This window comes from Syngnathus floridae, chromosome 5, assembly GCF_059516105.1.
Source record: "Syngnathus floridae isolate MCC-2025c chromosome 5, RoL_Sflo_1.0, whole genome shotgun sequence".
In the NCBI taxonomy this organism is placed as follows: domain Eukaryota; kingdom Metazoa; phylum Chordata; class Actinopteri; order Syngnathiformes; family Syngnathidae; genus Syngnathus; species Syngnathus floridae.
Genome location: NC_142417.1, coordinates 8,341,890 through 8,367,037, shown reverse-complemented (window position 1 = coordinate 8,367,037; position 25,148 = coordinate 8,341,890). Strand labels below are relative to the sequence as shown.

The following is a 25,148-nucleotide window of genomic DNA, read 5'->3' as shown; positions in this document are numbered from 1 at the left end:
GCACTGTCATGGCAAGCCAGTAGGTGGCGGTGCTGGATCAAATAAGCCTTTTTTTTTTTTAACCCGGAAACACTATTTATGGACTTTTAACAAGGCGGAAGTTGACATTCATGGAACAATCAGTAATATTTTACCGTGATGGCGCTTGACGTAAAGTCCAGAGCCAAGCGATATGAAAAGTTGGATTTCCTTGGAGAGGGCCAGGTGAGTGGTCTTGATCTGTGTCAGTTTTTCACTCTTAATGTCTGTTTATTTTCCAGGCTGTGGCTTTCTGCTTGCATGGCACCACACTAGCAGCATTACAGCAACCCGGTTGTTAATGTCAACAAAGCATCTGTGCTGCACACTGGGACTCACTGATGATCAATATTTCTTTTGACAGCAGTTTGTTTGAAATTATGTCAATGCCACAAGAGACCGCCTTTCCAACAATCCTTATTTTACATCTAAAATGTGTGTTATAGCTGATTACATGATACTAGTATGGTTTACCTGTTCAGTTTACACGGGACGATGAGTTCTTTTACTCACCACCATTTTATTATTTCCAAAATCTAAATACTGTCTGTAGTTTCTCGTGGACACATGCGAGATGATCAACTTTCTGGCAATGGGGCGCCGCAATGTATCACCACGTCCAATCAAATTGCTTTATTATCATTGTTGTGCTGCTTACAGCCCATAGGGGGCGTATGTGCGTGGTATCTCTATGTTCATAGAATGAGTGGAATTTTAGTGATCATGAGTATTAGAAATTGCCCTCTGTATTATTAAATCAAACCATTTATCCGTCTCTCTTCTCTAGTTTGCCACGGTGTACAAAGCAAGAGACAAAACAACGGACACAATAGTTGCCATTAAAAAGGTAAAACATTGAGTTCTTGCATTGTCAAGCACTTTGGCCTGTTCTGTACTGTATATTAAATGGTTTTGTGCCCTCTCCCCCATATTAGATTAAAGTTGGCCATAGAACTGAAGCTAAAGATGGTGAGTTTTGACTCAACTGCCAGGTTGTGTTTAATATGTGACAAAGCAATTCTGTAAATGCATCTATGCCTGTTTATGTTTAAAGGTATCAACAGGACTGCTCTACGAGAAATCAAACTACTGCAGGAGCTCCACCATCCAAATATTATTGGGGTAAATACATTAATATTTATAGTCTTGTAATCACATGTTTTTTGACTCATAAAGCTGTATAACTTTGTTTTTTAGCTGCTGGATGCATTTGGGCACAAATCAAACATCAGTCTGGTTTTTGATTTCATGGAAACTGATCTGGAGGTACAACTTTAGCTATTTTTAATACAGTGTATGGTGTCACTCATTCATCAATTTCAAATCTGTCTGTAATTAGCACTGTTATGTCTCCTAGTTAAAAATCACCATCTCTACCATCTGCCGTTGTATTGCATATGCTGTTCATAAATTCTTCATAAAATCCAAAGATTAGCTGTTGGCCTACAGAAATTTGCTTTCCCGATTGGTTTCAACTTTTTTTACACCTTAGCTTTTAATGTCACACGTCAGAGAAAATCAAGAGATTTTTAGAGGCTCAACATTATTTTTAAAGGGTCACATGATTGACAGAGGACAATGGAATTAAAAGAAAACCAGTACAACCATGAAAGCAGAACAGTATGTTTTCCCTTTACAGTTAGCATACGCTGCCCTTGATAAATGCACACCACTCGTAAATCATAATCAAGATTACAGTACTTTAAAAAAAATCAATAACATTCCACTCTTGGTGCTAACAGTTAATTGGTGCCATTATCCGCTTGTATGAAATATGATGCTGTACTCAAGGGCAGTGCTAAAAGCATATTCTTCGACATTGTATTCATTGCCTGGAGATAACCATACTGTAGGAGTAAGAGTGAGAGCTACCAGACTGCATTTACCTTATGGTCTTATTTTCCTCTCTTCCTCGCTCTCTTTTTTTTTTAAGGTGATCATCAAGGACACCAGCCTGGTTTTGACTCCAGCCCACATCAAAGCGTACATCCTCATGACTCTACAGGGATTGGAATACATGCATCAACATTGGGTTTTACACAGGGTAAAGACAAAATATAACATCTATGCACATGTTATGGTTCTAATGTTAAATGGAAAAATTACAGATACCATTAAATGTTGTATTGAACGACAGTTGGTCAAGAGAAGGTCATAGTATGTCAGGGAGGAAGAACATAGTCATACAAACTATATTTGACATTTGCTCTTTTGAATTTCCAGGATTTGAAGCCCAATAATTTGCTGCTTGATGGTAATGGAGTGTTGAAGTTGGCTGATTTTGGTTTGGCCAAAGCCTTTGGCAGTCCAAACAGGGTCTACACCCATCAAGTTGTGACCAGGTCTGTGCTGTTGTATGTAAACTAATGCGGGCAGGGCCAAGGGGGAGAACTCGGAAGTCTATATTTAATAATTGTGACAGATTGAATACTTGAACAAAACAATCCACCAGCATCTTGTACCTAATGCAGTGGCCAAGTGCGTGTTGGTAAACAATTTTCTGTCCTTTCTAGGTGGTACCGCTCTCCCGAGCTTCTTTTCGGTGCCCGGATGTATGGCGTAGGTGTCGACATGTGGGCGGTGGGATGCATCTTGGCCGAGTTACTCCTCCGGGTACCCATATAGTTTATGAACGAGCATGTGAAACGTTTTATCTGCATTCATAATGCAAATATGTGTTGCTTTTAATGTAGATACCATTTCTTGTTGGAGACTCTGATCTTGACCAACTGACCAAGATCTTTGAGACTCTTGGGACACCTACTGAAGAGACGTGGCCGGTATGCCACCCCCCCCTGTTTCTTTTTTTTTTCTTCCCAAAATATCATTGCATTTGTTTTCCTTTACAGGGAGTAAGCAGTCTACCAGATTATATGCCATTCAAAATATTTCCCGGCACACCTCTTGAGCACATATTTAGTGCAGCGACAGATGATTTGCTAGAGTTGCTTCATGGCCTCTTCACATTTAACCCCTCAACTAGGACCACGGCCACTCAGGTGATCTTGGAGTCAGTCTAAAAAAAATAAATAAAAAAAAAAGCACAGTTTTAGTTTTCCAAATGTGGTGCAACTTGCAAGGTTATTGTTTTAACAGTGACACTGTAATGTTTATCCATATCAGGCTCTGAAGATGAAATACTTCAGTAATCGGCCCGGTCCCACACCCGGCCCCCAACTTCCCCGACCCAACTGTTCAGCCGAAATTCTGCGAGAGAAGGAAACAGTCGGTCTCAAGAGAAAAATAGAAGGCCTGGAAACAAGTAATAAAAAGACGGACTTTTATCTGATATTTTTACCTTTAACACAACCACCACCATGATTATATGGCTTCTACAATTCAGCACTTTCATTTATGAGCAGCAAGAGATTTACAATTGTATATTTTACATCATCCATCTCACAACAAATAGGACCAAGCCTGGAGGATCTTTTCAGCAATGCCTATTTATACCAGGCATATAAATGGCTTCATTGAAAGTAGCAATTCCAAAGGGTGTTGGCTGCACGATGCATCACACAGTGGAGGCGAACATGCACATTTCTGCAGTTTAAGTGGATTGTGGGAGGGCATGTTTTCATTTGGTGTCTGTGGGAGTTTCAAAGCTTTTCCGGCTCCTTCTGTGGTTTGGAAAATATGGGGGTTGGCTATTCCTTATGGTGGAAGCTCCTAGTTTATTACAGACAGAGAATTTAAAGACACAGATGGTGTGTAAAATGCACATTACAAGTTTGTGATGTGTTTGGTTATTGTTGTTTTACAGTCAAAGATGCACTCATTCTCTGAATTTTCTGTCTTTGATTTCAGCTACCATGAAGAAGTTGATATTCTAAGGACTGATATGTGCTGTGATGTCAAAAGTACTGCTGAATCTTGCAGAGGATGAACGGTTCGACCTGTGGTCGGCATGCACTTCTGTGATGCCTGAACTCCAGCTAACAACCTGCTGGATTCTTTATCCATCCTTCTGTGACTGAAAAAGAGAACGGCCACACTAGCAAACCTATGGTAGACTGTTGACAATATGGACAAAAGTATTGGTACGTAGTCATTAGACCCACAAGAACCAGATTCATTCCCCCCGAATAAAACATCTGTAAGGTGACAGATGGGCCTCACTGTTGGTAGTAGGTCAATCTAGTTCTTGCACACCAAGCTCTGCCTTTATCAATTGACCATGTTTTTTAAGTGAGCCTCCGTCATACTGGAATGACCTTGGAAACTATATGTGCTGTATAGGAATTGATATTCAGAATGAACTCAACAGTGTTGTCCAAGCTCCGATTGTCTCTTTGACCAGGGAGTATGTCTCAGTACTTTTGTCCATATTTAACTATATTATTTTTGTACATAAAACTAATAAATTGTGCAAATGCATGACCTGATTTCTCTGGAGCTATTACGCATGAAATAAATGGTAATAGCATGATTACAACTCTAGACATGTGGTTTATTACCATTTATTGCGCTTGGTGGGGAAAAAGACCTTGCTAACATACACCTGTTGGGCAGCTGTGGCTCAGTTCATAGCTGACCCAAATCCAATGACACCTCACCTGTTATTGATGGGACAGTAGGATGCCCCCCTTACCTCAAGTGTCCGATGCTGCCACCGACACCATCACAAGAACACACTGGAGCCACTGGCAGATGATAGTGGGCCACTTCTGAGCCCAACTCCTTCCATATTTCGATCCTCCCCACATGTCAGCTGATGACATTTTCCCGAAAACCGTTGTCATGATTATCTGGAGGCATCCCTGTAAAAGTGCATATTATTGTCCTGTTTTTGAAGCACACCAGGCATCCTGATGTTTGTGAGGAAGGTTTCTGGGCTCTCTGGCCCTAATTTATGTCTGCGAGTTGTTATTTCCACAACCCCACCCCCACCCAGCTCTAAAATCCCATCTGCGCCCCTGTGTTAAACATATGCTTATTTGTATGTTACTGTCAATTTGTGATCTCGTAGCTTCTACTTAAATATGTACTTTTATCAAGTATAGTAACAGCGGTAGTTGTCCTTTCGTGATGTGCACTGTCGGTGACTGGGAAGAGGGTGTTTGTGGGGGGAAGGAGAGAAGGAGGAACAGTAGTACAGTGGCGGTATAGTGTAGGAGAGGAAAGGAGAAGAGGCGGTCGTATGGGAGCTCGCAGTATTGCAGGAGGACAACAGTCAGCTCTTCCATCGCGTTTGGCGTTTTCATGCGTTTCCCTTACGTTCTCTGAAGCTGGTTGTCGCGGCTCCATAGGATGTGCACGCCGTGTTGTATCTCGCAGGTGAGGAATAACGCTTTTCTCCGATTGTCGTTTCTGATGTTTTTTCTTGGTGCTGTTTTAGAGCAGTGGTGTGACACAAGCGGCGAGCGTCGCTTTGTGGTTTCCGCCTGATGTTCCCAGAGCGTCCACCAATTACCATTTTTTGAGGTCAAAAATGTCACTACCAATAATCAAACTGATAAAAATGTATCATTTACATAAGTCATCGTTGACTGTTTTTTTTTTTGGCACACTGATAGACAACAAAGAAGGAGGGCTTAAGTGAGCTAGCTAAACATCAGTTAGCAGAGACTGCTGTTAAAAAACATGTCGTCACGGATCGTCTGAGCAGATGTTGAATAGACACAGGAAATTGTTTTTTTTTTGTTTTTTTTTTACGGATCAGACGTGTCTTCATCGCTGTATCATATTTCACGCGTCATTTGCATTCTCCGTTTTGTTGTTACTATACCCGGTCAACTTTTCCAGCCGCTGACATTTTTGCTGTCAGCGCAACATATGCGCCTCAACCCGTGGCAGTGTTTGCATTTGTTGTATTGTTGTCGGTTTGAACAAATTGGGTTACGAGCAGAAAATCAATTACGTGAAGATGCCACCGAGTTGCCTCAAAGTACTTGCATGTGTGACACTTCACATTTCTATTCCTTTGTGCAGTATGAGGGAGCGCAGTGGATAGCACAGTTACATCTCCCTGTGTGGAATTTCTCTGATCTCAATTGGGTTTTTCCTCGGAGTGCTCTGGCTTTCTCCAACATTCCAACAACTCAGCTTAACTCAACTTTATTTATATAGCGCTTTTATTGCAGCTGCCATAAAGCACTTTCAGGACTCATGAAATACATCATTGACCATAATACTAACATGTGTTAGGTTACGGATTTTAGTTATTGATCTGACTCCAAATTGCGATCAACACTTAACACATAAATTGCTATGTCCTAATCCACACACTGGCGCACCTAACAATTTTGCGAGGTCGTTCTGTCAAAGAGAAGACCAGTAGATCAATCAGACCAAATTTACCAATTATTTATTCCTGACAAAGCGCACTAATACAGGCCTGGGTCCCGGGTCCCTCACACTAAAACTCGTGCGTTTTTGTGACCACCAAAAGACGACACATTCTTCCGGGTTGTCCAGTTTTGAAGAAACACAATATGAATATTAAAGCATGCAAAATATTGTGAGATTGGTCGATGGCCATCTCCTCCCCGTCCAGGTGTCGCTGAGGTCAGGCGGTTGGGTTTTCCCCTTGAAGCCCGGCCACATAGACTGACCTTGAGGTGTTCTCGCCCGGTACTCCCTATCCGGGCCTATTCCACAACACTTCGAAGAAAACAAGTTCATGCAGTTTGCCTGCACATTCTTCGCCACCCACCAATCCACACGAGCACTCCAATACTAGATATTAATATGATTATAAGTTTAACACAACCTTAAAAAATATGTTTGCAAACTCCCGAAAGCACATTTCCCTTTACATGTCAGGCCAACAAAATCGTTTTCTCTATTCCTACATACGCTTTGTTGTTTGGAGCAGTTTTACAATACAATACGAAACAATACACCTCGGTTTTGGATGAAAGAGGAGCAATTCAAAAGCCTCTTTAACCAGCCGATACGAAATGTCGTGATCTTAGCTGGCATGATGTCACTCATGCCTCCTACAAGCTAAGCATGAAAGTAAACAAGCAACTTTAGCATCTAATGATGACACAGAAAGTTTCCATCATCCAGTTCCAATTTGATCCTCCTCACTTTACTGATCAAACGCCACCATCCAACATGAAAAAAAAACTCCTTAAAAATATATCACAGCCAAAACTTTTGTGGATTTGTGTTATTTTTGTGTGGCAACACTATAGTATAAGTCAGGTTGCTGAAATTAAAGGTCGCATGCTTCGTTCTGTGGGATTCACATCTGCTCCATAAGGTGCCACGTCAACCAGATGCTGTTTTTTCTTTCCGTCATTCCACATGCTGCTTTTCATAAAGTCAAGTCATTGAAATATTCTCAAAGCATTTACGAGGCGCTGTAATTCCAATTCTGGGTGATTCATAGTCTGCTTCTAATTAAAATTCTACATATGAATAAACATATAAATAATTGTGAATTTATTCTAATGTACATGATCGTGTAGACATACAAACACACACAATACTGACCATCCCTTGCCCCACCTAAGAGATTTTGCACACTGGCCCACTGCTGAGTTGCTCTGTTCCGGAATTCAATCACATAAGCACATCTCTCATCTCAGGAAAACTCAGTTCTATTTCCTGCTTACTTCAGCGCCAGGGCGATGTGGAAAACTGAAAAGAGGGGGCAAAAAGGGAGATCCGTTTCAATTGTCTGTCCTGTTGCTTTTCTAATCTTTATTCCAGACAACCATTTTGTCTATCTTTGCGTGCTGTTCACTCATTCAGATCAAGGGGCCTAAATTAACATGGGGCTGTTTCATTTCCTCCTTGGCCCGCAAATGGAAGTTAAGAAGTGGGTGAGCGCTGTTTGATTTGGAAAAAGGAGCGCTCATAGTGTGGGAGCAAGCGGCTCATAACAGCTCAGTGGGGATCGGAGATGTCCACCATGTTGCAGTGAGGTAGGGGGTAGGCTTTTGACCAATGCTGAGTTTGCTCCAAAGAGCTGAGCATTGGCCGTGACTGGAGGACAGCAATGAAACCATGTGGAAGCATGTAAGCCTCACAGCGGGGCGACACGACCGTCTGGCACAGTACGTGACCACACAGAAGATATTGGGCTCGCAAAACACGTTAAGCACAATCAACACTCGTTTAAAACAAGGAAAGTGAAATAGTTCCCCTTTTTTCTTTTTCTTTTCTTCAAACTAATGGTTCTAATGTTGCCAAGTGTTGCAATTGAACAGCACAGCTGCTGCAGCGGCAGAAGTGTGACAGCTAATCCGCAAAGTCTGTGTTGATGAGCTGTAAAAGTCACTGGACTTGTGAAATTATCACCCCAAGTTAAGAGTTTGGCTGCAGTCCATGCTGACCATGTGATTCTGCCGTAGAATGGATCGCATAGATTATAAGATTTGAGAGGTGTTAACATAAATCACAACTCACACTCCACTGAAGTAAATTACGTTAATAACCTGTAAAAAAATGGAAGCGCTCATAATATGGACTGAGCCTTGACTAGACTCAAGCTATATGTTCATGTCATTGCAGGTTGACTAAAAGATGGCGTATTATCGAAAATTCATTTTAATGCCCGTTTCAGAAAATGGCTGTTGAGTAAAACGTCTAAATTCACAAATCGGGATGCTAGGTTTATTTCCTAAACATCTCACAAACAATAAGGAGAGAAGATGTTTTCGGTTTCTTGCAAGGAGAATTAGGAGAGCTGTATGGTTCTCCCACAATTCCCCCCCCGCAAGGAGAAATAGGAGAGATGTACGCTTGCCGTACGCTAGTCTCAACCACTCCCAATCAGCTCTCCCATCAACCTCACTTTTATGTGGTTTGGGGTCCCTAAGTTACATAATTCTAAGGGGTGTGGAAATCAGCACTTGTTTACATGTTTTTCTTGCAGAGTCTCTGCAAGCAGACATTAACAGATAAGCTATTTTGCACGTCATTTCATCATATCATCTAACAGCAGAAAGGTCTTCTCTGGTGGTTTCCTCTTATCGCCGGCTTGAGATCAACTGGGGCCAAGCAGAGGCAACAAGTTTCCCCAAAAATAAGAAAATGGTAGCGCTATTGTCTTTACAGACTAAGACATTTATTTTTACACATGACTAGCTAATCTCTTAGCATGTCATATTGTGTGACCTTTTTCTTTATTGATCCTCTGCTGCTTGCCACCCCCATCACATTTGTAATTTGTATTTTACTTGTAGCTATGGGCCGTGTTTGCCAAGAAAGAAGCAAAGACTCGGTTTGTATAGAAAACAGAGCAGGGATACATTTTTGCTGTGTGTACACAGCTGCCTAGACATGGAAACAATGGTGGTGTCACAACGTAAGGTGACCTCGGGGGTAGCTCTCACAGTGGGAGGGAGGCTGTGCCATGCATGAATCCTTTTCTATTGTCGTTGATGTCTTACCATTTTCCTCCTTCCCCTCAAAGGTTTTCTCCTCGCTGCTATGCTGTAATTTGAGACAGCGGGGTGTGTCGAGAGTTTCGTCTGAACTCTTTCTGTCTGGCGCTTCAACCTAGTCAGCGTTCTTCCATGGCCACTCTCATTAAGACCTTGGAGCAAATTCCTTCCTCTCTTTTTTTCTATGTAATGTATCAAAGACTGAATTGAGGATCGCTGTTGCTAAGCGGGCAGTTCACACCAGAGAATTTGAGGTGGAATCAAAGGGCAGATGAATATCCCAAAAACAGGGTGAACAGTCATAGAAAATGGCAACACTGATAACAGTAAGTTTCTTCTGGGTGGGAAATGAAGGAAGTATGACAAATCATTCCGGGTAACTGTCAATTGAGACATTTTGCAGGCTCGTTTTCTGTCGATGACGGCAACTGGGCCAAAGAGGGAGTTATTTTGAGGAAGGAGAAAGATCTTTTTGTGGGACAGCCGGAGCAACTAAGCTGGGGGTTGCTATGAACATTGAAGTAGGGACATATGTCAGAGATACGCTGACCACCTGTCCATAAGCAGACACGCAGTTGAAGAGGGGCCGTGGAGTGGATTAGGCCAGCGTGGGTTACCATGGATACTCCTTTTTGTATCGGTGTTGAAAAGAATTTCTTCAGACCAGTTCTGCCACCTCTCGCTTGCTCACTCTTTGCAGAGTCACTTGCCCACACGCAGCGTGGAGTTCACTGGTGGAACACCCCCTAACTAATGAAATCCAAACACCCTCTCTGTGAAATGCCCTTTTGTTTCCTGGTTAATTTCACTCTGCAATGCCTAATTAATCGGCCATTGAGCAGGACGTGGGTGCGCAGCCATTATCTTGTTAGGCAGCATGGAGGAAAATACTGGCCACGGGAGCTCAAGTGTGTTGACACAGCCTTGGGAGGAGCCGAGGATCAAGCCAGGAACATTGCCAAGGCTTGCCAGCCCTGTGGCCTGAACCACACCTGCTAAAATGAATATTTAAATGCCACAAGACAGCCAAATGAGTAGGTTAAAAATGTAGCTCATAATCATTGTGAGCGACAAAAAGTTACAATAGGAGTTGCTCTTGGTTACATTTAGAAATTATATTTTTGAACAACAGACTCGACATTGTTTCAACTTTCACATGCTTATCGTTTACATCTTAACTCATTCACTGCCAGCCCAGATAAAAGTACAAGTATTGGTACTTGGTATCGGTCACTACTCAAGAACTGATCCTCGTACTGGTATCGGAGTGAAAAAAAAGTGGTATCGTACTACTCCACAGTTGCCTTTCAATGCCCCAGTTGCTCAGTTTGACCTGAATTGCCAGACTGTTTGTACAGATGACTTGAAAGTATCTAATCTCATCTTCTCTTCTTTCCTCCACAATGCAGCTGGCTTGCTGCTGTGGCTCAGCAGCCTGCTCGTGCTGCTGTCAGTGGTGCCCTAAGATCAAGCAGTCCACAGCTACCAGAATCATGTATACGCTCTTCTTTCTTCTGGTCACCATTGTGTGCGTCATCATGATGTCCCCCACTGTTGAGGAAGAGATGAAAAATGTAAGTATGCGCGGAATACACATTTAAGGAAAACACAAAAAATGGAGAATACAGAGGCGGAGATGCTGTTGGTGTCTCATAGTGACTAGCTAAATTCTGGAGTTACTACGACATCAGCTGTCTGTTATGACTGCTATTTGTTTATCAGATTTGGTTACATGCATCTTGGCTCTTTTATCAGCTCCAATCATTGAAGGCCTCTTTTAGGTCATCTTTTTTTAATACAGCAGTATCAACAAATTCCAGTTGTGTTCCTCCTTCTCGATTCAGTCCCCTCAACTTGCAGATAAAAAGCTGTTCATGTATTCATCCGTGTCCCCTATTTGTAGACACGGAATCCAAAGCGTAATTCTCCTCTAACAGCCTACGGCCATCATTTCATGAAAGACTTGAATCAGAGTTGTTGTTCCTGCCTGTTGGCTCTTTTTGCCCCTTAAGAGGCGTGACGTACAGAATAGACGCTATTGGTGCTTTTCACTGAGGCCTAGACAAACATGGGAGTGGAGGTGGCGGGAGGTGGGTGGCCGGAGGGTCTCAATGGCGTTCCATACAGCAGTGAGTTAATCCACTTTGGCTTTGTGTGTATGTTGTCTCTTAGATCCCCTTTTACAGTGAACTGTGTGAGAAGATGAATGCAGGGACAAACTGTAAGACCTTGGTTGGTTACTCTGCCGTCTACAAGGTGTGCTTTGGCATGGCCTGTTTCTTCTTCATCTTCACCATCTTCACCATAGGCGTCAATAACAGTACTGGCTGGAGAGCGGCCATACATAATGGGTAATTGACTCTAAAATGATCCATAGGTGTGAGATGCACAAAAAGCTGGGATTTGTTTTCTTTCTATATTTGTATTCATATTTATGTCATTGTTTCAGGTTTTGGTTGCCAAAATTCATTTTGCTCGTGGCTAGCTGTGCAGGAGGCTTTTTCATTCCACAAGAGAAAACTTTTCTGGAAGGTAAATACTGTATATTAGATACTGATATTGACTTTGACCACCTTTTAAAGATATGCTACAAGAACAGTAGTAGCTGCCATTTTTTTAGATTACAAAATAAATTGGGTACACTTCCCAAGTTTTCCACAAGCGGCTACCATTAATTCAAAGTCTTTGGTGGTCTAGTAAAACATTGTACGTAACCTGTGGCACACGGTTTATATTAGCATAAAGTGTGAACTGAATCTTTTCCACCTTTTGCTTAGTGTGGCGCTATATCGGAGCTGCTGGCGGCTTCCTCTTCCTGCTGATCCAGCTCATGCTGCTGGTGGAGTTTGCCCACCGGTGGAACACAAACTGGTTAGTCAGTCCGGCCGTTTGGAAGCACACAAAGCTCCGTCAATGCAAACAGTGTTCATGAGAAATAAAGCGGGTGGTACATACTCGTTCTGTTGACTTACGTGGAGAAAAAGATTTGGCGCAAGCCACTATCCAAATTCAATGAATGTCTTGAACTGACTCTCCTTCAAGAATCTCTGACAAAACGTTTCTGCCTTTGATTTATTTCTTTAGGACCCAGTTGGTTTTCTCAGCTTTTCCTCCCTCTTTTTATATTTGAGTTTGTCTTACTCACCCACATTGCTTTTTTATCCTCTTTTTTTATCCCTTTGTCTTTGTGCTATCTACTTGCCTACGCAGGAGCTCAGGAGTGAAGTATAACCGCTTGTGGTATGCAGCACTTGCCTTAGTGACTCTGGTGCTGTTCAGCATTGCGGTGGGAGCTGTGGTCTTCATGGGTCTGTACTACACCCACCCCATGGCATGTCGCCTCAACAGAATCTTCTTGGGCATCAACGGCAGCCTCTGCCTGATTGTTTCTCTGCTTGCCATCTCCCCCCTCATACAGAAACGTAGGAAACTCGACTCATAAATGCGAATAAAAATCAAAGCTTCTTTAAATATTCACTTTGTTCTCGTAGGGTGAAATGTTTTATTTTGGGGTTTAATCTCCCAATTCTGTTTACCTTTGTGTTCCCTCAGTCCAGCCGACATCTGGTCTGCTTCAACCAGGAGTTATCAGTGTGTATGTCATGTACCTCACCTTCTCAGCTTTCTCCAGCAAACCAACAGAAAGTGAGTATAAATTAAGATTTTTTTTAACCTGTGTCAATCAAGAATAGTATTCAGGCATCATGAACAAATTACAGTTGGTTACTCAAATTTTAACACCCCTGGTGGTCATATCAGGAAACAAAGTTTTCGGCACCTCATAGAGAACCCAGTTAATTGAACCACATAAAAATATGATCAATGCAGACTCACTTTGCTTTTAAGCCAAACATACTCCCAAAAAAAAAAAAAAAACAGTGATGTTTAATAGACTTAGCTCCTACTCCCCCCTCCCTCCATGTGCCCCACATTTCCCCATCACTTACAGTGTATCCAGCCTCAATCTTCAACAGTAAATAATTGATCATCCTTGTACTAATACATATGCATGATATTGCTCTACATTCTGCTACTGAAAGCTGCTGGTGCATTTTGTGCTTGTAGTGGTGGAGATAGATGGCATGAACACAACCGTGTGTGTCTTTCCCTTCAAATCTGGGAAGGAAAGTGACAAGAAGATTGTCACAGCTTTGGGAGCTGTTATCCTGTTTGGCTGCATCCTTTACTCCTGGTAACAACTCTCACTGAGATTAAAGTGTGGGACCAAATTAGACTCAATAGCTGTCTGGAATGGCACATGATTTAAAAAAAAAAAAAAAAAGATTTGTGATGGAAAATAACAGCCTCTCTGTTTTTCCACTCCCTTCACCAGCTTGACCTCCACAATCAAGCGAAGATCCGCAGCCCTCCGAGTGATCAGAAACAGTGAACCAGAGACCGAAGTAAACGCTCTATTTTATTTAACTCAGCTTGAGTGTTGGGTTTGATAACATTTGTTAATGGGCTTAATTAATGGAATATTAGACTGCAGGGATGTTGTTTTTTCAAGATATTGGGTTTAATCTGTTTGTCTTTATCCCACAGAGAGCCCGTTGCTGCTTCTGCTTCGGAGATGACACCGGTAGGAAAATCACTTTTTTTTTTTCCCTTTCCAGGAATTTCACACCTTCTTATTTCTTGCGTCCCTCCAGCCTGTTGAGTGTGTGAATATGTTCCCAGCGGTAGGCAGCGTGCAAACACAGCGCCTGTGCTCATTGTTATTCGGCACACTGAGGTGGAATGGTGAGAAAGTATTGGTCAGCAAACTCAGATGATGTCACTGTTACTAGGAGGTTGTTGGTGTGACAAGTACGGAGCCGTTTGTAGGCTACTACCGCCCCCTGCGGGTGATTGAGGGGATGGCAAAAAAGTCCAAACGAGCGTTCATAAAACCCAGACTTTTCCTAGGTGTTAATTAATATTTATCACATTTGCATGCAGTAAGGGAATGCTTACATATGAACGTCCTAACTGCTAAGAGAAGATAAATGTCCCAAACACATTAAATGGGATTTTTAGTATTGAATTAAATTGCTGCCAATTGATGTAAGAGCCAGATAAAACAACCCCATAGCAAATTCTCCACCTAAATCTTAATGATATGAAATGTCAAAATATGTCCATCCCAAATTGTTTTTATTCTAAAAGGTGATGAATGTAACCAAAGTTGTTCCACTTTCAGATGATTACGATGAGGAGAAGACGGGAGCGGGTCAAAACGTGGTGTATGACGAGAGCGAAGCCACCAACTACAGCTACAAATGCTTTCATTTTGTCTTTTTTCTGGGTTCCCTTTATGTCATGATGACCATAACAAACTGGTTCCAGTAAGTCACCACTCTTGAAGAGTTTGAGCAGAGCAGATTTTCTTGTGCCATGTCAACTCACTTTGACGTATCCTTTTCAGCTACGACAACTACAGGATTGAGAAGCTGTTGGATGGGAGCTGGTCGGTGTTCTGGATCAAGATCTCCTCGTCATGGGTCTGTCTCCTGCTCTACATGGGGACTCTGATTGCTCCCATCATCTGCCCCAAGCGGTTTGAGGCCTAGGACACAAGACACACAGCAATCACGCTTTGGTCAGGTGTCTTCCAGTGTTGAGATGTCGCCATGAAGCTTTGAGCCTGAGCCAAGGGACCAGTGACCTTTTCTTTCCCCTACCTTTAAACAATGTCCTCTACTATCATCAGCTGTGGAACTGGAGGAACATCTGATGCCTTTTATTACACAATGTGCAAAAGATTGTTACATCATCCAAACCTTGATAGTATTTTTGGTGTTTCTTTTTTTACTATCGCTGGACATTTGACTTATTTAACAGTTATGGAAGATCGATTAGTTGTGACCCATGTGTCCAGACTTTATACAACATTTGGTTGTTGTCCTTTTTGTGAGTCTTGAATTTTTTTCCCCAAACTTTATACAGTTGTACCAAAATTTGTAGCAGAATAATTGAACAAATCTGTTTAGCGTGTTTGTGTTATACTGAAATTTATCTTTGTTCTGAGTCCCTTTGTAAGGGAGTTTGTAAAAACTGAATTACAGTCCATTTTGAAAATTCATCTCTCAGGCTAACATTCAAGTATGCGTTGTTGTAATGTGTGACTTTTTGTAGATGTTTTTTTATTCGAGCAAAAAAGTTTGTTGCTTTTCTTAAGTCTTTCAAGTTTTGTTAATCTCAGTGCTCCCTTTGAGCAAAATCTTTTTGGGTAGAAAAAAAAAATCGTGTACTGTACATCGTTTACTCAACCACTCATCATTGTTGTGTAGACTCTGTCAATCAACTTATCTTATTTAACTGACAGTCGGAGATGTTCCCACTAAAGTGTGTGTGTGCAGCTGTTTGCCAAAGTTTAATGATTGGAAAACAACTACTGAACCCTACATGGAAAATACATGTTTGTTCCACGCGGTTTTTGTTTCCAGCATGTTTAAGACATTCAAATAAACGTAGCAATTTTATGCATCAGCTTATACTAAAAAAAAAAATTCTCAAGTTACTCAACACTAAATGTTGAGTTTACAGTAAAATTACTCACATAATTAAATACTAACAGTAAATTGTTTCTCATACACTGCCAATAACCCACATTATTTTCCTAACATATTTTATGTACACTTTTGCTGACATTGTGTTGTTGAAGTATTCGTCATTAAAGTGAACATTTCTTCCAGACCTCAACCTGTTTCATTCTTGGTTAAACTCTATAAGTAGTCATGAAAGTATTGGTTTAACAGCACGAATGAATCTGTATCCTATTTAAGTACTTTCCTTCCTTTCGGAAAGAATATTGTACACAAATGCAGCGGAACTTGCACAGTGGCTGGACGACTTCCAAGACTAGGGCTGACAAATGTCTTGAGGATGTTCTGTCACCTGAAGAGCAGAAACTGGATCAGACAGGCACCAATCTCAAAGTGACAGTCCAGTGTCCCTTATGAGCACAGTGTGATTTTTATTTAGACATATTTCATTAAATGTCTTGTGTGCTTGAAGTCGAGTTCTTATTTTATTAAATCTTCATTAACAGTAAATAACATTCAGATGATAAACACCGTGCTGGATAATGCGCAAATTTTTGTTATTTACTGATAGACATTTCCATTAGCTTGTGTAAAAAGTGTATAAAGCTCACGAGTGAGATTTGGATTTATCTCATATTCAGTTGATGTTCTGGGTGCTGAACTGCTCATAGTCATCGGGGATGGTGTCTGCAGGAATAGAGGAATGTTGTTGTAAACCACTTGCGCTTCCTGATTGGACTAATAACACTCACCATTGCATCTATACTTCAGATTGGACCAGATGATGTTTTCCTGGGAGAAGCAGAAGACACCCAGCCGACCTCCTCTCATGCTGGTGTCAAGGATCACACCCGTGTCCGCCACCAGGGCAGAGCCCTCAAAGAATCGAGCCCTGGTTTACGAGACAATAGTTAGTTTGTGCTGTGGTGGCATAGAAGTATGTCTGTCTCTACCTGATGTATCCAACTTGAGGTCTATGCTGGAGAAACCAGCGGTAGGACACTTTGTCCTTCCAGCCCACATTCCGGGGATCTTTCCAAAGGAGACGCACTTGCTCTGGAGTATCTCCGGTGTGCCACAAGGAGTTCCTCAGATACTCACCAGGTCCTGTTTTGGATTTCACCGCCTGGTGGGGAGGAATGCGCAGAATGTGAGAAAGGAATGGTCAAATCGTTGAAGACGGCCAGCACGTACCTTCAGTTGTATTCCTGGCTCGGCTACGGCTCGGAAGGGCGCCGCCTGCCAGTAGGTCTGCTCCGTCTGTTTCCACATGACCACGTAGAATGAAGAAGAGTCCTGGTAACCGAAGATGAAGCCGGCGTAGTCGTCATCCGTCACAGTGTTGACGTGGAACGTTCCTTCAAAGTCCACGCCGCTGAATGCTGTGTAACCTGCGCAGGACCAAGGCGGCTTCTAGGAGAAGATCACTCGAGCAGAAAAGAAACATGCAGGAAGGACTACTCACCTACAGCCAGGCCAGGGTCAGAGTTCATGGTCTGGACTATCTCCATCCCCTAGTGTAAATAAATCAGAATGATCTCATCCCTGGATTATGTAAGATGTTCTTATGTAATAAGTTTTAACACCTTTCGAATGTCAGATCTCATTACTTGGGGTGTTTGTCTTTTTGACCAGATGGTAGCAGAAGCAATGCTACATGGGTTACCTGATTAAGAACCACCCAATTGGGATCAATCTGCGAGTCCCCTTCTGGATCCAGCACCACGGTTTGATAGGCTCTGAAATCGGTCAGCGTGACCTCGGCGTTCTCTGGACAGTGGTCGACGATGTCAATGACGTTATCTTTGTCGAAGTCGCCTTGGCACGCGTCACCCACATTGTCGTCTGAAACACAAACACACACTGTGAAGTGTCCTTTTCACAAACTCCAATAACAGTCACTGAAATGTCTATCCTCACTATCTGAGTCCTTTTGGTCTGGGTTGGCCACCATTCTACAGTTATCCTCATCGTCCTTGACACCGTCGTTGTCGTCGTCATCGTCGCATTCATCTCCCTGATAACAACATTGGAAATTTACAATGAGAGTGATTTAGACTAACATTCATCTATCTGAAAGATGTATTTTCTCGATTCATTGCTGCACTTAATACAAAAAAAAAATGCAGTCAGCCACAAATGAGTCATTTGTCACCGTGCCATCCTTGTCTGTGTCCAACTGAGAGGAGTTGATAACATTGGGACAGTTATCTTTGGTGTCCTGATGACCGTCTCCATCTCTGAACAACAAAAGAACATTCGGACAAGTTTTTCGTTGAATAGCAATCATTTGTAAACATGTTTGAAATTACATTCCACATAAATGGACTCCATTAAAGAGGTGACAGATGAGTGCCTACGTGTCTATGTTGTCATCACAGGTATCTCCTACAAGGTCATCGTCCGAGTCCGACTGCGATCGGGAAAAACAAAAATGATTTTTAAAGATTTGGGTAAATCTTTCTGGAGAGGTTGGTTTTGGTTAGTTACCTGGTTAGGGTTAGCCATGTCGGGACAGCTGTCACAAGCATCTCCCACGCCATCATTATCTTTGTCCTTCTGGTCCGGATTGGCCACGCGTGGGCAATTGTCCACATTATTCTTCAAATCTGAAAACAAAGATTTTTTTTTTTTTTACAAGGGCTGCGAGGTGTGTGAAAGTGTGGGCTGAATTATGAACAACAAAGTTGACAAAAGTAGATGGCCAAATGTCCGTGGGTTATTGAGACAAAGGTCTAATAGTTTCCAGAGCCCTTTGGCAGACGGCTGCGTGGAAAATCTTTTAGGGACAAGCCAGACCTGACGAAGCATTATTAAAATCAATCCAACCTCAGATCTAACGATTAGGAGACTGACTCTTGGCTATGATGACTGCTGAGTCGCAACATGTCCGGGAAACTACAATACACACAAGGAGATGAAGTCGCCAGTGGAAAACTTGAGGAAATTCAGCATTTAAGGGGGGTGGGCTATGAAAACTACAATTGTACTCAGACATTTGGACATTTTACATTGTTTTCAGCAGAACTGGAGACGCCTTAGCAATTAACTTTAACGCAAATGGCCTAACAAAAGGAGGTGAGAATTGCAAGTGGGTAGAGAAATGTTGTTGGCCAGATAACACCTTTCCAGACAGTGGGAGGGAGACCACTAAAAATGAGTCACGTCTATCCTCACCTTACATTACAGTTTTTAAACTTTAGCATGTGGTGTGTACACTTGAATACAGTTGTTGTTGTATGAATCGACATGAAAAACAGGATGGTGACGGTTTAAATGTACAAAGTGCCTTTCAATCCCTCAAGAGGACATTTAGTTCTTTTAAATGCCATTTGATGCAATGAAAATAGTAATAACTCCACTTAAACATCCAAATTTCGACTTCAGCTTTGACTTGAACAAAAACAGGACCCTGTAATTACAGCCACTTATATGGAACATTTTATGGAAAATTAACTTTTCATTGCTTGAAACCAAATGGTTGGCTTTCTGAAGTTGCTGCCCACTCTTCAAGTGTGAAATTACACAACTGCTAAAATTGAATTTTTTGTGAGCTGCCACAGACATTCAGAATTTTGCCAGACTGTGATGTAATAATCTTGATAACTTGCATAATACCACCTTAACAATGGGCTTGTGTAAGAGCACAAACTTACTATCCCCGTCCATGTCATCGTCACACTCATCTCCCAGCCCATCTTTGTCTGTATCTTTTTGGGATGGATTTTCCACTGTTCTGCAGTTGTCACAGGCATCGCCATGGAGATCTTTATCGCTGTTCTTCTGGTCCACATTAGGAACCAGCCAGCAGTTGTCCTGAAATGTTAAAACAAATAGTTGCATTAAATAATAATATAAAATAAAATAAAATAACCAAGGTACTATATGTAGAAATATTTGCATGTAGGAATCTATTACTTACGTTTGCATTAATGATTCCATCACTGTCTGCGTCTTCATCACAGGCGTCCCCCATCCCGTCTCTGTCAGCATCCTCTTGGCCAGAATTTGGAACAAACACACAGTTGTCCTGGAACCAACATTGAAACACTTTTTTTTTTTTAAATCTTTATATGATCGATTACATGCACTAGGTTGGTAGGAAGTTAAGGTTGGTAAGTGGATGGGTTAGGTAGTTTGGGTGGGATGGTAGAGTGTAGATTCTAGGAAGATTAATTGCAAAAGCAAGAGTGAAAGAGATTTATGCATAACCTTATTACAGGTGTTTCCTGTGCAGTCAAGAGTATCGTCAGGATAGGCATCAATATCGGTGTCCTTTCCGCACTTATAGCCATTGCCTGCCCAACCAACACCACACTAACACACACAAACACAAGTTTGTTTTTGTTTCCGAGCAATGTCAAAGTTTCACAAATGCAATACATAATTCAGTGGATGGACAGGCGTTATTTTGTTGCGCTCACCGTACAGCTAATACTGCCGTCTCTCTGCACAACACACTCGGCGTTGACGTCACATGGGTTGGGTTGCCCGTTGGGACAGAGTCTGGTGCCCTGGCAGCCGCTCGCCTGGTCACCTGTGAAGCCAGTTTTACAGTCTCCACAGTTGAAGGAGCCCTGGAGAGAACAGTGCGTGGTCACCAGGCGCTTTTTGTTTTTTAGCTTTGGGGAATAACTCTGCAGTTGTCTTCTGTTATGGTCTTACAATAGTATTGTAGCAGTGGGAGTTGTCAGTGCAGCCTCCGTGTTCAGGCGGGTTCAGGCACTCGTCTATATCCTCACACACCTTGAAGAAACGTGAATGGCGAAAAGCATTGGTTGCAGATTTTCTGTTGGCAGCATTTTTACTCACTTTTTTCTATTTACCAACAATAATGTCCAATACCTGCTTGTTAGATTGTGCATAGGATACTCCAGCTCCATTTAGTTCTGGCCCACTGTATCCCAAAGGACATTTGTCACATCGAAACCCAGGCGCTGTGTTCTCGCACCTTACTCCAGGAAAACATGGATTGAATTGGCACTAAAACACAACATAACAATTAATTAGTGTCTTTTTGTCCAAATGTGCAGAGCTCAGGTACCTCGTCTATGTCATCGCAATGAATCCCATCTCCCGTATATCCATCAGGACAGGGAGCACACTGGTAACCTCCCGTTGGAGAGGGAATGCACATGTCCTGTTGGAAACACGTTCCGGGTGGACAAGCAGGAGGCATTTGGTACTGGCCTGGGCCTGGATATGGACGTGGATCGGTTGGCTTTCCATCGGGACCTGCAGACAACATTTGTCCAGGACTTTTTTTTTTTTAAGAGAGGAGAGGAGTGGGGGGGTCAGTTCACTGTTGTTCTGTTCTACTTACCACAAGAAAGACACTGGGTGATAGTGTTCCTCAGGAAGTTGGTCTCCTTTATCTTGGAGAGAAATCAGAAATATAGGGAAATTGGTCTACATTTATGTCTCCACTTGTTCAAAATGACATATATGTCAGTGGGACAAGCTTCTGTAGCTGTCTCCTCTCATCTATTCTGAGCTTCCTGCTTTGTATTGCCTGGCATGTAACCAGTAAACTTCCTGCAAATATCAGATTTAAACTTTATGAACATTTGCATCAGTGGTTTCACAATCCCTTAAAAATAAAACTGCTCCAAATTCCCAGAAGGTCACTTTTTTTTTTTACGAGAAGCTGATTTTATTGCGAAACCGTTCTTGCCTGGAAGTAAAAGCACATGAAGCGTAATTGCAACTCAGGGCCCATTCTTCACCTTGTACCACTAAGTCTCAGTCCATATAAAACTTTAGTTTTGCCTTTTGTCAGCCTTTTTAACCCATTAATAACTTGACAAGAGCTTGATTGTTCATATCAAAACATTGCCTTGTGACTAATATTTGCGCTCACATGATCTTTATTGTACAGTATTTTGAAATACAACAGTGTAAACAAGCTTTTCTTAAGACACATCCACAAACAAGTTACCTGCTGATTGAGCATCTCCTTCAGCTCAACCAGCATGCTCCTGAATTCCTGCATCGTGGTCTGCTCCTCAACGCCTGTGCTTGCTTGGAAACCTGAACGCAAGTCACAAAAGCGGTCACACTGCCGTACGTTGAACTATACTGTGATCTTACCACTGTACACTAACACATTTTGGACATTTGTTGAATTAAAAGATGAGTGACCACGATGAATTTCGCTGTAAGAATGAAAGAATCACCTTAAAGGTAAAATGATTCATTCATGGAACTGAGCAAATCCAATAAAAGTTTGGTATATTTGGTAGAATATCTGCTTCGAAACTCATAAGCCTCTTTATATTGAGGCAACCTGAAATAGATATCCGGAATGTCTAAAGATTGCGAAGTGTGTCATAGTTGTCTCACTCAGCAACTTCAGAGGTTCATTCTGATCCAGGCTGCAGTCCTGCAGTGTTGCCACATTGTCTACGGTGTCATCAAGCACCAGCTTCATGTCAGTCATGCCACCCTTGATCATAAATGAAAAACAAAGACAAGCAAATGATACCGCTTGATGTGCACTCTATGTACATTTTTATAACTTGTACCGGAAGCATCCGAAGGGCGACTGTGTTGGGACCACGAGGGATGGAGCCAAAGGCAGCTGGCAGGTCATTCAGAATGTGCACCAGCTTGCAGTCTACGTAGATGTTGAGGCGAGGTGGGCCGTGTTGGAGCCCGCTAGCATGCAACAGCACGTGATGCTCTTTTCCGTCGGCCAGGGAGCCATGGTTAAAACTGGTGGTGTCGTATCTGCCATCTGTCTTCTGGTAGCGCAGGGTGACTTGAGAAGGAGAGCATGTTGAAATAGAGCATTGGTGGGTATTACGTCATTGCGTGATTCACCTTTGCTCAGTTTGGCCTGCACAGTGAGCTCCAGGTACTTGCTGTTGTCTTTGGGGTTAATGATGCTGTAAAGGGATGAGGGGGCCTTGTTTTGGAGTTTGAAGGAGGACAGCAAGAAGGCCTCGTCCCGCCCATTTTTTTTTAAGTTTCCTTGGAGCAAGTCTGGCAGGCAGTCCGGTGACACCAGGAGGTCATACACTAATACACATGAGTCAGCGTGTTAAAATGTTTGTTTTGGATGTCAAATTATTACATGAGTTCATTCTGCACAGGCATTTTCAAATGAGTTTAATCACACGAGTGTTAAGAAATTCAAAAGTGTTAGACAGAATTAAAGACCTTCTTTTCCACATTTCAGAAGCAAACACAGATAATCCTTTGGTACACACTAAACTTTTGGGAAGGACGCAGAGTAAGCTTGCATGATAGTGATATCTCACAATTTTTTTTTCTGTAACGAGTGTTTCAAAAAAGCCAAAGCAAACATCCAGTCAATTGTTTGATGGCTTTAAAGGCCTACTTTTTTTTCCTCATGGAAGGGCTACATCCAAATGGCAATAGTTGCCAGTGTACTGCAAATTGGCTTTGCTGAATCCCTTTCGGAAGTGTGACATGGTGTCCACATGTGTGCATGTGACCTACGTGAACATGTGAGGAACACTTGTGTCTTTATTAGAGTGACAGAACGGAGCTGCCGAAAGGAGCCTGAGTAACGGCGCACACTCTTTCCACAGCAGCCAACCCACTCGTTTCACATTCACATGTGGCCGTTTCTCAAGAATAACATGAAGTGACAGGAAAATGAGGTGGAAAAAATGCTGGGTTGTTTCCAAGCAAATTTTTTTTTTTGCACATGCACATTTTCAGATGTCAGGTAGAGCTGCTTTACCAATCAAGATTTGCCTATTTGACGTAATTTGTTCAACCTCAAAATGTCCCAAAAACAAGTAGAGTTGCACAGGACTACGTCAAGGCTAGACAATCTGAACTCAATTGCTGAATTGCTCTTATAGATCTCGATATTAAGTTAATGTTAAGAATTTAATGGAATTGACAGATTTAGAGCACTCCAAACAATAAGGGCACCTGTCACGGATCGGAATGGAGCAGGGCGACCAAATGCAGCTTGGACCAGGGTTTACTGAGGGAAAAGGTAGTTGGAAGGGAGGATGAGGGGAACAAGATCAATAGAAGCGGCAAACGAACATAACTTCCTAACAATACCAACAACAGGACTGCCTGACAGACTGGATAACAGAAACGGAACTGACCGACAAAGACATGAGAGAAAAAGACATCACGACATCAACGACCCGACAGGAAGTGACACGCAACAGGACTTAAATACGAGGCAGGTAACGAGAGACAGGTGACATTGATTGTGAGTAGACACAGGAAGGGAGGGGCGAGTACACAGACGCAGACAGAAACCATGACAACCTACACATAATAAAACAACCGGGGACGAGTCGTGACAGGCACTGTTCATTCAATTGCTAAAATTCTACTTAAAGGAGTTTAGGCATCAAAACGGGAACATTCAGAGATTCTCTAATTCCATTTACTCATTCAGTGCCATTGACTGCTATAGACGTCAAAGATCCATTTGAACTGGACTGGCAAAAAATGAGTCAAAATAATAATCTCTCCTGGTCAGCACTTCAAAATTTCTTCTATAAAACACAACAACTGGCAAAATTTAAAACATACTATTCATTGTTTACAGACTTCATGTCAACTAAATTCGTTTCCCCCAAAAAGGACGAGCACACTCTGGAGGTTCAAAATGCATCACAACACAATCCTGCAACGAACGCTGTTTTTGTTTTCATGTGTCGAAGAGTCGGTGAGGTAGCAAGCACTCACCAATGCCTTGAGCTGTAGCAGTGATCAAAAGCTGATGCAGCACCAGAGACAGAGCCAAGACTCCAGGCCACACACTCATTGTCTCCAGTCAAAAGAGGATCTGGCCTTGGAACTGAATCGCGTTTGAATCGCCTTTGCTTGACAAAGCCGAGCATCCAGATGTTGAGGCAAATACGTAGCAGAGGTGAGGTGGCTATTTGGCCACAGGCGCAGCTTTAAAAGCAGAGGGGAGTGTCCACCCTCATTTTGCAACAAAAAAAAAGTGGTGGCGGTTATAGACTCAAACCTTGCAAAAACAAAATTCATGGTGTTTTGGGGAAAGAATACAAATGAGGAGTTACAACTATCGGTTAACGGCTCAATCATTGACAGAGTGGATATGTTGGACGTCACTATAGATTGCCTCTTGGGGTGAAAACCATATTTTGTATATTTGTACTACGGAGGCTACAAAACAAAGCAAACCTATCAACTCTGAAAATAGTCTATTCGGCGCTAAAAGAACCACACTTGTGTCAAAGTCTGGGGTCACACATAACTCCAGATTTGAAGTTATTTGAACTAAGGTAAAAAA

General features: G+C 42.2%; 4 protein-coding genes across 5 annotated transcripts in view; 2 read left to right on the top strand and 2 right to left on the bottom strand.

The window, feature by feature from the left end:
- Positions 1-4,877, bottom strand: part of setbp1 (SET binding protein 1) — a 44,591-nt gene extending 39,714 nt beyond the window's left edge. The window contains exons 1-3 of the mRNA XM_088377470.1: positions 4,610-4,877; positions 2,481-3,034; positions 1,905-2,017 (exon numbers count right to left, since the gene is read on the bottom strand). The gene's annotated coding sequence lies outside the window, so the exon portion shown is untranslated. The remainder of the gene's footprint in view (positions 1-1,904; positions 2,018-2,480; positions 3,035-4,609) is intronic.
- On the top strand, positions 46-4,453 carry cdk7 (cyclin-dependent kinase 7). The gene is made up of 12 exons (XM_088377476.1): positions 46-204; positions 806-865; positions 954-987; positions 1,073-1,140; positions 1,216-1,284; positions 1,952-2,062; positions 2,242-2,360; positions 2,532-2,631; positions 2,712-2,798; positions 2,868-3,017; positions 3,142-3,280; positions 3,826-4,453. The coding sequence occupies exons 1-12, from the start codon at positions 139-141 to the stop codon at positions 3,849-3,851; spliced, it is 1,029 nt and encodes a 342-aa protein (XP_088233602.1). The 5' UTR covers positions 46-138; the 3' UTR covers positions 3,852-4,453.
- A 107-nt stretch (positions 4,878-4,984) lies between the features above and the next one.
- On the top strand, positions 4,985-16,037 carry serinc5 (serine incorporator 5). Of its 2 annotated transcripts, none has more exons than XM_088377473.1 (12): positions 4,985-5,295; positions 10,769-10,933; positions 11,532-11,710; positions 11,809-11,891; positions 12,137-12,230; positions 12,570-12,781; positions 12,912-13,004; positions 13,425-13,551; positions 13,693-13,762; positions 13,905-13,941; positions 14,542-14,686; positions 14,767-16,037. In XM_088377473.1, exons 1-12 carry the CDS (start codon positions 5,269-5,271, stop codon positions 14,909-14,911), a joined length of 1,377 nt encoding a protein of 458 aa, XP_088233599.1. In that variant the 5' UTR covers positions 4,985-5,268; the 3' UTR covers positions 14,912-16,037. The 2 variants fall into 2 exon arrangements, with proteins under 2 accessions (XP_088233599.1, XP_088233600.1); XM_088377474.1 differs by lacking the exon at positions 4,985-5,295 and adding an exon at positions 9,049-10,393.
- Positions 16,038-16,344: 307 nt separating this feature from the next.
- thbs4a (thrombospondin 4a) lies at positions 16,345-24,781 on the bottom strand. Its single transcript, XM_088377472.1, has 23 exons — positions 24,575-24,781; positions 22,709-22,906; positions 22,411-22,646; positions 22,229-22,331; positions 21,825-21,916; positions 21,210-21,261; positions 20,931-21,121; positions 20,732-20,869; positions 20,552-20,632; positions 20,311-20,463; positions 20,099-20,203; positions 19,809-19,916; positions 19,543-19,702; positions 18,377-18,495; positions 18,247-18,299; positions 18,042-18,126; positions 17,807-17,903; positions 17,553-17,731; positions 17,352-17,400; positions 17,081-17,277; positions 16,840-17,012; positions 16,639-16,778; positions 16,345-16,573 (listed from the first exon to the last, which is right to left on the bottom strand). The coding sequence occupies exons 1-23, from the start codon at positions 24,651-24,653 to the stop codon at positions 16,524-16,526; spliced, it is 2,838 nt and encodes a 945-aa protein (XP_088233598.1). The 5' UTR covers positions 24,654-24,781; the 3' UTR covers positions 16,345-16,523.
- Between the last annotated feature and the right edge of the window lie 367 nt (positions 24,782-25,148).